The 11,856-nt window shown below is 17.7% G+C and overlaps 3 protein-coding genes across 3 annotated transcripts, besides 20 other annotated features; 2 read left to right on the plus strand and 1 right to left on the minus strand. All coding sequences in view use genetic code 6, as the record gives it.

Moving 5' to 3' along the window:
- Nucleotides 1-2,734: 2,734 nt before the first annotated feature.
- IMG5_120710 (kelch motif family protein, putative) lies at nt 2,735-4,442 on the plus strand (the record flags this gene model as incomplete). Its single annotated transcript, XM_004032478.1, has 7 exons — nt 2,735-2,844; nt 2,896-3,023; nt 3,079-3,324; nt 3,374-3,753; nt 3,814-4,094; nt 4,145-4,320; nt 4,395-4,442. The coding sequence occupies exons 1-7, from the start codon at nt 2,841-2,843 to the stop codon at nt 4,440-4,442; spliced, it is 1,263 nt and encodes a 420-aa protein (XP_004032526.1). The 5' UTR covers nt 2,735-2,840.
- Nucleotides 4,323-4,373: a microsatellite.
- Nucleotides 4,336-4,371: a microsatellite.
- Nucleotides 4,338-4,372: a microsatellite.
- A 602-nt stretch (nt 4,443-5,044) lies between the features above and the next one.
- IMG5_120720 (hypothetical protein) lies at nt 5,045-5,521 on the plus strand (the record flags this gene model as incomplete). The annotated part of the gene is made up of 1 exon (XM_004032479.1): nt 5,045-5,521. The coding sequence occupies one exon, from the start codon at nt 5,045-5,047 to the stop codon at nt 5,519-5,521; it is 477 nt and encodes a 158-aa protein (XP_004032527.1).
- A 5-nt stretch (nt 5,522-5,526) lies between these two features.
- Nucleotides 5,527-5,583: a microsatellite.
- Nucleotides 5,535-5,600: a microsatellite.
- Nucleotides 5,601-6,785: 1,185 nt separating this feature from the next.
- Nucleotides 6,786-6,849: a microsatellite.
- Nucleotides 6,810-6,842: a microsatellite.
- An 810-nt stretch (nt 6,850-7,659) lies between the features above and the next one.
- Nucleotides 7,660-7,711: a microsatellite.
- Nucleotides 7,709-7,756: a microsatellite.
- Nucleotides 7,709-7,758: a microsatellite.
- A 322-nt stretch (nt 7,759-8,080) lies between these two features.
- Nucleotides 8,081-8,141: a microsatellite.
- A 525-nt stretch (nt 8,142-8,666) lies between these two features.
- Nucleotides 8,667-8,734: a microsatellite.
- Nucleotides 8,679-8,733: a microsatellite.
- Nucleotides 8,679-8,738: a microsatellite.
- Nucleotides 8,739-8,976: 238 nt separating this feature from the next.
- Nucleotides 8,977-9,042: a microsatellite.
- Nucleotides 9,043-9,048: 6 nt separating this feature from the next.
- Nucleotides 9,049-9,102: a microsatellite.
- On the minus strand, nt 9,085-11,263 carry IMG5_120730 (peptidase family m1 protein, putative). The gene is made up of 3 exons (XM_004032480.1): nt 10,689-11,263; nt 9,577-10,638; nt 9,085-9,505 (listed from the first exon to the last, which is right to left on the minus strand). The coding sequence occupies exons 1-3, from the start codon at nt 11,228-11,230 to the stop codon at nt 9,106-9,108; spliced, it is 2,004 nt and encodes a 667-aa protein (XP_004032528.1). The 5' UTR covers nt 11,231-11,263; the 3' UTR covers nt 9,085-9,105.
- Nucleotides 11,264-11,456: 193 nt separating this feature from the next.
- Nucleotides 11,457-11,502: a microsatellite.
- Nucleotides 11,457-11,514: a microsatellite.
- Nucleotides 11,505-11,582: a microsatellite.
- Nucleotides 11,545-11,593: a microsatellite.
- The last annotated feature ends 263 nt before the right edge of the window (nt 11,594-11,856 follow it).

Consider the following 11,856-nt stretch of genomic DNA (forward strand, 5'->3'; position numbering starts at 1 on the left):
TTTTTATTAAATTAATGGATGAATAATGTATTATAATTCAAGTTTTGTAATAAATCCTTTTTTGTTCTAATCTATTTTTTAGAATATTTTAAATAATTCATCTTACTAACTTTAAGGACTACATAAATGCATTAATATTTTACCCACATCATTAATTTTTAGGCTTTTTTATTTAGGTCTTTTTTTTTTTTTTTTAATAAAAATAAAAAATTATACTTTATTTAAAAAAGTAAAAAATTCTGAAATTATATTAGATTATATGTTTGGAAAACTCAAAGAAAAATTCTAATTAAACTAAGTTTCATTTACTTCAACTTAGTTATTAAAAATAATATTGAATAATACTTGTGCGTTAATATTTTTAAGACTAAGTAAATCAATAAAATATGACTATTTATTTAAATCAAAAGTTTTTTCATTTAATTTATTAGGAAGTTTTTATGGGTTATTAATAAGTGAATAATCTTAAATATGATTATTTTTTTGGATGAAGGCTTCCTTTTTACAAATATTATTATCAAAGTCAATATTAATTTACTAATAATTAACTTATTAAGTTTCCTATCTTTCAGATTCAAGAATAGATTAAGAAATTCCTAAGTTTTCTCTTTCATATTAAAGATTGCATTATTTAAATAGAGTTGGCGAAGTAAAAAGTTCTTTATATTTAACCTTAATAGGATCTTATTTAGGAATTACTTTTTGAATATTTGACTAAGGTGAAATAGCAGAAATTATTTCATCCTTTTTTTTTTATTTAAAAAATTAAGTTTAATAATTGCAATACCTTATTAATTTATTTATTGCCTGTTCCTAATAAATATTAATTTCTATATTCAGGTGATTTTAATATTTACAAATCATTTAAATTATTGTTTTTTTATTTGCTTTAAGCAGGGGTATTATAATAATTTATACTTGCCTTATTTTAAAAGCTATTTATTTTTTATTATAATTATATTTAATCTATATTCTCTCCTTGAGTATCTGTTACATTTTCACTATTTTAAGATTTTTAATCTTTAAAATCATAAAAATATTATAATGGATATTATTGCTTTTATGGTATTTATTTTTTTTCTTGTTAGTTTGATTATTTTTAATAAAAATTTTATATTAAAATATTATTTTATAAAGGTATCTTTTCCTTAGAAATTTAATTTTAATTTATAATCTTTTCAATTTAAACTTCTTTATTTTCTTTATTTTATTGCCTTTGTGCAAAATAAATATATTATTTTAAATAATCATTATTTATTTATATATTGTTTATCTTTTCTTAATTTTAATTTATATTTTTTAATAAAGATGTTGATTTTGATTATTTAAGTTTATTTTGTTATATTTATTTTTTTTCATTTATTCTGTTTAAATATTCTTACAAGCTTACCTGTAAATAATTAAAATCTATTATTAATAGGTTTATATATTTTTTTTATTTTTATTTTTTTAAATAACCTTTATGTTAATAATAATCTTAAAATAACTATTCTAATTGACTTGATGATTATTGTTATATCATGTTTTGGATTTTTAATATATTTTCCTTATTTATTTCTAACAATAAATTATAAATATTTTTTTTTTTTTTATTTATTACAATCACATTAATCAAGTAGATATAGCATTTGATATATTTATTCATTGTTTTAAAATGCTTTCTATGAGTTACTATAAGATAAAAGTTAGTTATATTTAAATTTTAAGTGAAAAGTTTATTAATTATTTTCAATCATTTTTATTTTTTAAATATTTGGATTGTTTATTTGATTTAATATATATAAATTCAAAAATATATTAATTTGAAAATTTATTAGAGTATTTGAATTTTAATTATTTAAAAAAATAAAATATACATAAATTAATTTTGATAATATGAAATTTAACAACTATTTATAAAAAAGTATAGTAAAAAAAAAAAATTGAAATTTATTAAAGTATATATATATATTTAATAATAAATTATATATTATTAATTTTAAAATAATTATTAATCAAAAATATTAAATAATTTGAATTTTCGACTTATATTTTATTAAAAAATAATTGCAATTTATATTTATTTAAAGTACTCTTAATTTATTGTGAAAATATTATTTTTTATAAAATGTTCAAAAATCAATAAATTTTGAAATTCAGCATAATATTTTATTAAATGATTTTTATTAATTTAATTAGTATTTTAAAATTAAAAAAGTATATATTTAAAAGATTACAATATTATGAAACTTTTTTAATGGAAATAGGAATCAAATGAATAAGGTTCGACTAAATTTTTATTTTTATTAAAAGAGAAAAAAAAAAAATTCATTCAAAATTCACAAATTATTTTTTATCTAATTTAAATAAATAACAGTTAATCATTTCTTTTTTTTTCCATAAAAAAAGGATTAATATATCCTACATGTAGAGAAGGTCATTCAACCACTTTTTTATAAAATATGGGTTAAATCCTTTTATTTGGAGGATATTCAAATGATAGAAACTGAGACATGATATATATTTATATGATATAAGTATTTTTTCTTTATTTTTTAAGAATTTGCCATTTATAATTAAAATTAGATCAAAAATTATGGAATTAATTAATAACAGAAGGTCGATCTCCGTCAAGAAGATGTTATCATTAAGCATTTTATGATAGTATTTTTTATATATAAAAAAATTAATTTTATCTTTTTCAAAAAGTAAAAAGTAACTGCTTATTTATATATGGAGGATAAACTGATAAAGGACGATCTTTAGGAGATTTTTATTTTTTAAATATTAAAACATTATAATGGAAACGCCTTTTTTTATTAGATTCTCCCCCAGCCCGTCATTCACATACACTAACAGATATGAGTAATGAAAAAATTAAATGATAATATATTTTTATAAAAAAAAAAAAAAAAGATAATGGAAAAATGTAAAAAGTACTTTTTGGAGGAATTAGTTCACCAGAAAATATATATTTTAACGATTTGTGGGTTTTCGACTATCAAAATCTATAATTTGGCTCAAGTTTACCTGATGTTTCAGGGGTATATACAAAAAAAAGTATAACTGTAATTATTATTATTTTTTTTTAAAAAAAAGGGATTATGGACGAAAAAATAAATAAAAGGTGATATTCCTATAGCCCGAAGAGGCCATCATGCAATGACAACAGAAGGGAACATGTATATATTTGGGGGTAGGGCACATGATGATAATGATGATACCTCATAGATTTACGCATTAAGTTATGATACTTGGACATGGAGAAAAATATTTACAATAGGAAAACCACCCTCTCCACGAGGTTTCTTTAGTGCAACATTATTTACTAATAATAGATTAGTGGTAAATATACATTTTTTATTTGTTTTTTAAATAAAATATAATTAAATAGATTTTCGGAGGAATAGATAATATTAATAATTAACCTTTAAATTAAACTTATATATTATAATTAGATGATTGGGTTTGGTCGGCTCCTTTTACTGCAGGAAATAAGCCTTCTCCAAGATATCAACATAGTTCGTGTTTTGTAAAAGATGATTTAAATTAATGCTATATTGTAATTTTAGGAGGAATAGGGTAAATGTATTGTTCTATGGAGTTAAATATTTTATATGAAAGTGATAGTAATTAATAAGAAGAATGGGAAAAAATCGAAAAAATGTCTGAAATGTAAAAATTAATTACTGAAGTTGCAGGAGTTAATATTGTTGATAATAGAAAATATATTCATAATTTGGAAGAATTAATCAGTAAAGAAAGATTAAAAAGGTAATTAATTAATTATATATATATATATATTTTATTTTTAGTTTTATAAAAAATAATAAGTGTTTAGTTATTAAATGAAGCTAATAAAATTGAATTAAAAATGGTTGAAGCTGAAGAAAGAAATGATAATTAATTAGGAGCTTTAAAATAACAAATTCATGAGCTTGATTTTAAATACGAATGCAACTCAAAACTTATTTAAGATATTTATACTATTATTAATTCAGATTTATAAAGAACTAAAGACGTTTAGTAAATACTTAATTCTTAAGAAAAGACTGTTTAATAAATGAGTGTTTATATTAATGCTTTAGAATCTTTAATTTCTAATCTAAAAAAAAGTAACTTTTTTTTTTTTTTTTTAATAAATATTATTCACTTCTCTTTATAGGCAAATTTGATGAAACTGATATTAAAGAATTTCGTTTAAAAAAACTTCTAAATGATAGTAAAGATGAACATAAAAAACAAAAAGAACTTTATAAAGAAAGTCATTCAAAATGTAAAAAGCAAATCGAGAAAATTAATAAGTTTATTGAATAATTAGAGATGCAACTTCAAATAACTGTTATATTTTTTAATTATTTATATATATTTTATATATATTTATATTTATTTTTATTTTATAATAAAAAAAAAAGAATCAGGAAATTTAATTTAAAGACGAAGATGAAGCAGCCGATTATTGATAATTTTAATAATATAATACATTAGTTATTTATTTTAATAAAAAAATATATTTTGATTAAAATAATTAAATATTTTATAAATAAAAACAAAAACTTTTAAATAATATACAAAATTCTTATTTTTAAAAAATAAAATTATATATATTTATTTTTATTATTGGAAGTAAATTAATATAAAATAGTGAACAAACATATATATATTTTTTTCTTTTAAAAAAATAATTAAAACAATAAGTAATTTTAACTAAATTAAAAATAAAAGCATACCAAATATATCATACACTCAAACATATACATAATTTTTATTTTATAAAACTAAATATAAATGTTCAATATTTTATATTTTTTAAAAATAATAGTTAATAAATTTATTTTTCATTTAATTATTTATAATATTTATTTTTTTTGAAAAAAATAATAATAATAATAATAATAATTCCTTCTTAAAAATATAAAAATGAATAAATAAGCAAAATTATTAGGAATTTAATATCTGTATAAAATCCAACCGATAAGCAAGTATATATACCTGTAAGAGAATATGATGAAAGTTCAGTAGGTATTTTTTACAAAGGAACTGTAAAAGATACTTTTAAATTTATATGTAGAGAATCTTTGGTTGGTTTATAAAAGGAACAAGGCATAAAGTTAAACATGATAGTTATATTGTTTATATTTAAATGTCTGCGAATCATTAAGTTGGGGCTTTTGCTTTTGTAGAAAGTGAATATCCTTCTGAAGGAGTTATTTATGGGTGCTTATCGAAAAGCTTAGATGCCTTTTTTTAAAAAATAACTAGCACATGGTAAAGTATATAAAATGATGATAAAATTGATGTTTAATAAATCTAGTAGTATATAAAAGAATATTAAGATGTGAGAAATGTCGATAAATTGGCCTCAGCTTAAAGTAAAGTTGATGAAATTAATGTTATTTTACATTAAAATATTAAATAGTTGCTTGCTAATTAAGGAGATTTGGATTAATTAGTGGAAAAAAGTAAAGACTTAAATAAAGCTTCTAAAACTCTATATAAATAATCTAAAGGAATGAAATAATCTTGTTGCATAATATTTTGACTTTGATAATAAAAAAAAGAAAATTAAAATAATAATATATATAAAAATAAAATAAAAAAAAATATTTATTATAAAAATATATTTATTTTAATTTTTTTTTTTTTTTTTTAGTTATTTATATAAGAAAAAAATAAAAAAATGTTTTTTTTTGATTAATAATAAAAAAAAAAAGTAAGAAAATCATTAAGTTTACGTTTAGAAGATGAATCAGAAGATGATATATCTTCAATAGGAAATAATTATACAAAATAATATAATTTAAATATAGATTTATTATAATATGATGATGAAAATTTTCTTTAGTTAAAAATCATTAAGTTGGTAAAAAACTTTAAATTTTAATCAATTTGGGCTACTCATTGGGTTATTATATAAATTTTTAAACATGCTCCTGCGATATTGAATATCTATTTTTTCGGGCATTATAATTCAAGTAATTAAAGTGATAATAAACATAATTTTTCTCCTGAAAAAATGATAAGTGTGGCTTTAGGGTATATGGTTTTTTGTATAATGGGATAATATACAATCTAATCTTTCGCGAATTCATTTTTCGAAATAATAAAAAAACATATAGATACAGGAACTAATTAAGAAATAGGTTATATATTACATAGATAATTGTAACTGAATACATATATTTTACTTTTTTTATACTTTTGTATTTATTTTATTAGCCCATAACTTTTATCAATATTACTTTCAAATATTTAATACAAAGAAGATATTGTAAAATGGGCTCATTAATATATAGTTTCTTTATTTCCATCACTTTTTTTTATAATGATTTATGAAACTTTCCAAAGCTTTCTTTCAGCACTTGAAATTAGGTAAACTCCTCTTATAATTCCTCTCAAAAGTATGTCTGTACATTTTATTCTGTGTATTATTTTGAATTATTTAAACTTATTTTCTATTAGAATGGCAGTCCTGTGTAAAGGATTAGCTGATTTAATTATTGCTTATAATTTGTATAAATTTATTTTAAATTATAAAAATACTAATTAGAAGTTTTTCGTGAACTTTTTTTTAGCGCCTTTGAAAGATATTAAGCTTTTATTTATTAATACTATTTAGTTAGCCTTCTATTATTATATTGAAACTTTTAATTATGATATTATTACTATTTTTGTTTGTCTTATAGGGGTAACTACCCCGCAAATTTAAGGGCATCTTATTCTTACTACACTCGCTTTTATAAATTTTTATGGGTCTATTGGAATATCTTCGAGTGTTTGTTTATTTATTTTTTCTTAAAATTTAAATTTATTTATTTTATCTTATTTAAATATATATATATATATATATATATATTTATATAGATTTATTAAGGTGTTAGAAATCACATTGAAAATGGGTTAACTAACAGAGCTAGAAATTGTGCAATTTTAGGACTTTTAATAACTTTAATTATGAGCTTATTAGAATTCATTTTATTAATTAATATACAAGTTAATATTGCGAAAATATTCATTTAAAATGAAAGTAAAGTATTAGAATTATTTTACTCGTATTGTAATGTTTATTTTTATTTACTTTTTATTGATAATATACTTAATTCTTCTTTAGCAGTTTTAAGATCGTTATAAAAAAATAAATTATAAACGATTTTACATTATACTTTTTTTTATGTTTTTGGTATTCCAATGAGTATTATTCTTGCTCATACGTTTGAAGACTATGTCGTTGGAATATGGCTTGGATATGTTTTGGCAAATTCTTTATTTGTTATTGTGCTTATGATTTATTTTTGTTGTATACTTGATTGGGAATATGAAGTTTAAAATATTAGGTAGTAAGTTTTAATGGAAAGGGCCATTTATATTTGAATTTTTTCAAATTAAATTTATGTTTTATAATTTATTATCTATTATATTATAATAGTTTTATTTTTGCTTATTTAATATTTATTAATATTATTTTAATTTTTTATTAAAAGTGAATTGATTTTTTGCATATTTTATACTTATTTATAATGGAAATAAACAAAAATATTTTATATTATTAAAAAAAAAGAAAAAATATAAATAGATTAATAAATATTTAAATTTTATTTGATCTAAAAATTAAAATAAAATAACTATAAATTCATTAAAAAGTTTTTTAAATTATATAAGTTTGTAAATAAAATTTTATTTTATATAAAAAAAATATAAAAAATCAATATACAAAAGAAGAAATATAAAAAAATATATACATATAAATTTTTTTAAATATATAGTATAATAATTTTTTAATAATTTTAATAAATTCATTATATTATCTTGTTTTTAATAAATAATAAATTTCATAGTTTTTTTTTTATCATATTTATTAATTATAATTATTTATTATTATTAAATGAATAAAAATAAAAATAATTTTTTTAATTAGAGATTATATCTATATAAAAATTATTTTGTTTGCTTTTTAAAAAAATTGATATTTTAATTTTTTTAAAATTTATGAAATTATCTTTTAAAAAAATAAAAAAAAAAAAATTAATATTTTATTTTAATTAATATGTAAGATTTATAAAATTTTTAATTTATTTTCTAATATATTAAAATAAATTGATTATAAATAAATTATATATCTATTTATTAAATCATATAATATATATTTTTTTAAATAAAATAATTTTTCTATTATTAAATTAAAAATAAAAATATATTTAATAATTTTAATTTATTATTAATAATAAATTACAATAAATCTATTGCAATTTATTAAATTTTTCATATATGTTTTTGTTAAAGATTTTTATAAATTTAATATATATTAAAATATTTTAATATATTATTTTGAAATTATTTTTATTTTATTTTTATATTTTTTGAATATAATAGGTATTCATTTAATTTGATTTTTTTTTAAATATTTTTTTTTTTTTTATGATTAATTTATTAAATAAATTTTATAATGAATTAAAATTTTTAGAACATTATATTATTTGTTAATATATTTATTATAATTTTAAAAATAGTATATATTATTAATAATTTTTATATAATTTATTTTACACATAATATATAAATATTATAAAAACTGAAATAAAAAATTAATTAATAATATTTAATTTTAGTATTTATTATTAATAAATTAGTTAAATATTATAAATATTATTTTTATAAGATAATTCAAATTATTATAAAATTTTTATAATATTAATATTTAAATATTTTGTTTAATTAATAAAATATATATATATTTTTCTAATTAATTAATATATAATTTTTGCAAATATTAATATAAAAAATATATATAAATATTAATATATTAAATATTATTGACTATTATAATATTAATTATTCTAATATATATAATGCTATATATTTATAGTGTATATATATATATTATTATAGTTTATAATCTTTTTATTTATTTTTTTCTAAATAATAATAATTTGATATATCTTTAATATTGATATTTTAATAATTAATAATTGTATTAAACTTATTTACATTTTTTTTATATTATTTTCTAAAAAATAAATTTATTCAATAAATTTTATATTATTTTCTAAAAAATAAATTTATTTTTATATTTTTATATTTTTTTTTTTATTTAATTTTTTTTTTTATATATATTTCTTTTGTTTTTAATCAATTCTAATCTAATAATTTCTATATATTAGAAACTGCAATAGGATGATAGAAGTTCTTGTACTCTACGAAATATTATTTAGCGAGTTCTTTTTATCCATTTTAAATTAAAGCTAAATACACAGGAGTAATCATTTTAAGTCTACCAATAGATCCCAAGAATTTATGAACAAGTTCTTTATTATCATTATATCCAGCTAAAATAGTGATTCTGTACCATCTCCATAATAATTCTTTATTTTACTAAGTACTAAGTTAATAATCTTCTTCGATTCTTTTTAAAATATCAACATTAATTTTAGACAAATTTTCAAACAAAGATTACAAGAATATAGATTTAGTATTCAAATCATATTTTAAGAATTTTTTGAAAAATTTAGGCGAACTTTTACCACCCAAACTAATTTTTATATAAATTTATAAATTAATGAGTTATTTATATATTTTTTTATTATTTATAAAAAAATATACCTAATATATTCTTAAGCTAAATCTTTAGATTCTTAAATAATTGGAGTAGTGAAATTTAGTGTAATAACAGGTAATCCAGGTTATTCTACCCAAGTTTTCCAATCAATAATACTCAAAAATTATTAAGCTTAAATAGGATCATGCCATTTTTACAATACATAATTATTAAAAAAGTTTTAGAAATCTTTATAGTCTACACTTTAAAATGCAAATTTTTTCAAATAAGCTCTTATTAGTTATTATAGGAATTTTTCTCCTACCAAAGTTTCAATATACATTAAGAATTAAAAGCCTTTTTCATAAGGGACAGTCGAAAAAGAATCATCAGGATTAACATTTTTAGCAATTGGATATAAGGATGAATAAGAATTGTTAAATCCGAAATTCTTCATATCGTCAACCATTGTATCATTTCCAACAGTCGCATCAACATAAAAAGAGTTTTATCCGAAAAGAATTAGGTCTGCTTTTCTTTATAAATAGACTGTAAATCCTTCATTCATCCACATATTTCTCCAGTTTTTACATGTGACGTAATTTCCTGTCCAACTATGTGCTATTTCATGAATCGCAACAACTACTCCGCTTTTATCCCCTGCAATTATCGAAGGAGAGGCAAATGTTAATAAGGGATTTTCCATACCTCCGAAAGGGAAAGATGGGGGCAATATTACTACTTTGTATTCTCCCCACATGTATGGTATTGTGTAATCTTCAACAGTGGTCAAATATAATTCAAGGTCAGATAATTCTTGGACATAAGAGTCTATATATATGGGCTCGCTTATAACAGCAGTGCGTTTTCCAGTTGACTTTTAGACTATATTTCCTGCTACGATTGTTAGTAAATAAGAAGGAATGGGAATATTTTGGGTAAATGAGTAAACTATTGAGTCTTTGTATATTAAAGAAGGTTTCGATGATGTCATAACGGCACTCATAAATACCTTTATAGAATTCGAAACTGTTACATTTGCAGAATATGGGGCTTTGACTGATGGAGTGTCTTATAATGGAGCTAAACTTCTGCAGTATACTGGTTCACACTATGTGTATAAATATCTTTTTTATATAAAAAATAAAATAGTAAAAGTTAAAATTTGAAAAATTACGGTAGAGTTTTAGATGCAGTTTATTCAGGTTTCAACCAAGAAGTGGCCATTGGATTTATAGAAATATATTAAATAATAAATTTGTATTTTTATCCTAAGTAAGAGGAAGAAGGTAAGAAAATTTAAAGTTAATCTCCTGGTGTTTGATTTTCTTTTTATTAAGGAACTACAGTAAAATTCAAAGAAAGGCCGCTTTTTCCATCTTAAACGCTAAAAATTTATGTATTTAATATATCTAAATCTACCCTTTTTACTCCATGTTTCAAAGCACTCATGTTAATAGTCTAAGTACCATTTATACTTTTTGAGTTAAAATCTAAATATATATCTAAATGAAAATTGATTGTTTTAATATCTAAAATATTTGATGAAGTATTTTCATCAGGAATTTGTTCGTCTTCAATTGTTTCAGGTAAATAATTGTATTTTTATAAATTATGTGTAGAATCTAAATTAAAAATATTTGCTTTATAAGCTATAGAAGTTACAACAATAGCAAGAATAAATATAGTTAAAAAGATAAAATAATTTGATTAAAACATTAAAGATCAGACAATATTTTTTTTTAATTATATTTGTTTTCTTTATTTTTTCTTTTTTAATAATAATTTAAATAATATTTGATTTAAAAAGATGAAATATATGATAAAAAATAAATTTATTAATATGTATGACAATTTTATATATAAATAAATAACTAATTGCCATAAAAATAATAATAAAAAACAAATTAAAAAAATAAATATAAATGAAAAATTTCCACTAATTTATATATTAAATATAATATATATTATATATTATATATATATATATAATTTATTTATATTTTATTTTTGTAAATAATTTTAATTATTTATTTATAATATAAATATTTTATTATTTATATTTTCTTATATAAATATTTTTTTAAATTTTATTTTTTTAATATGTTAAATTTTTAACAATATTTATTTATTTTTTTTATATTAATCTTTTTTTATACTTAAAATCTTCCTTTTAATAAATAATTATTTTAATTTAAAAAATAAAATAATAATGTCTCACAAAATTATTATTTTTATATAATACAATAATAATCATTTATCAAAAGAATTTTTATTATTGTAAAGTATATAAGAAATAACAATATGTAATATAATAATATATATTTTTTCTCTTTAATATTTTA

The sequence above is a fragment of the Ichthyophthirius multifiliis genome (genome assembly GCF_000220395.1).
Source record: "Ichthyophthirius multifiliis unplaced genomic scaffold scaff_1120509250965, whole genome shotgun sequence".
In the NCBI taxonomy this organism is placed as follows: domain Eukaryota; phylum Ciliophora; class Oligohymenophorea; order Hymenostomatida; genus Ichthyophthirius; species Ichthyophthirius multifiliis.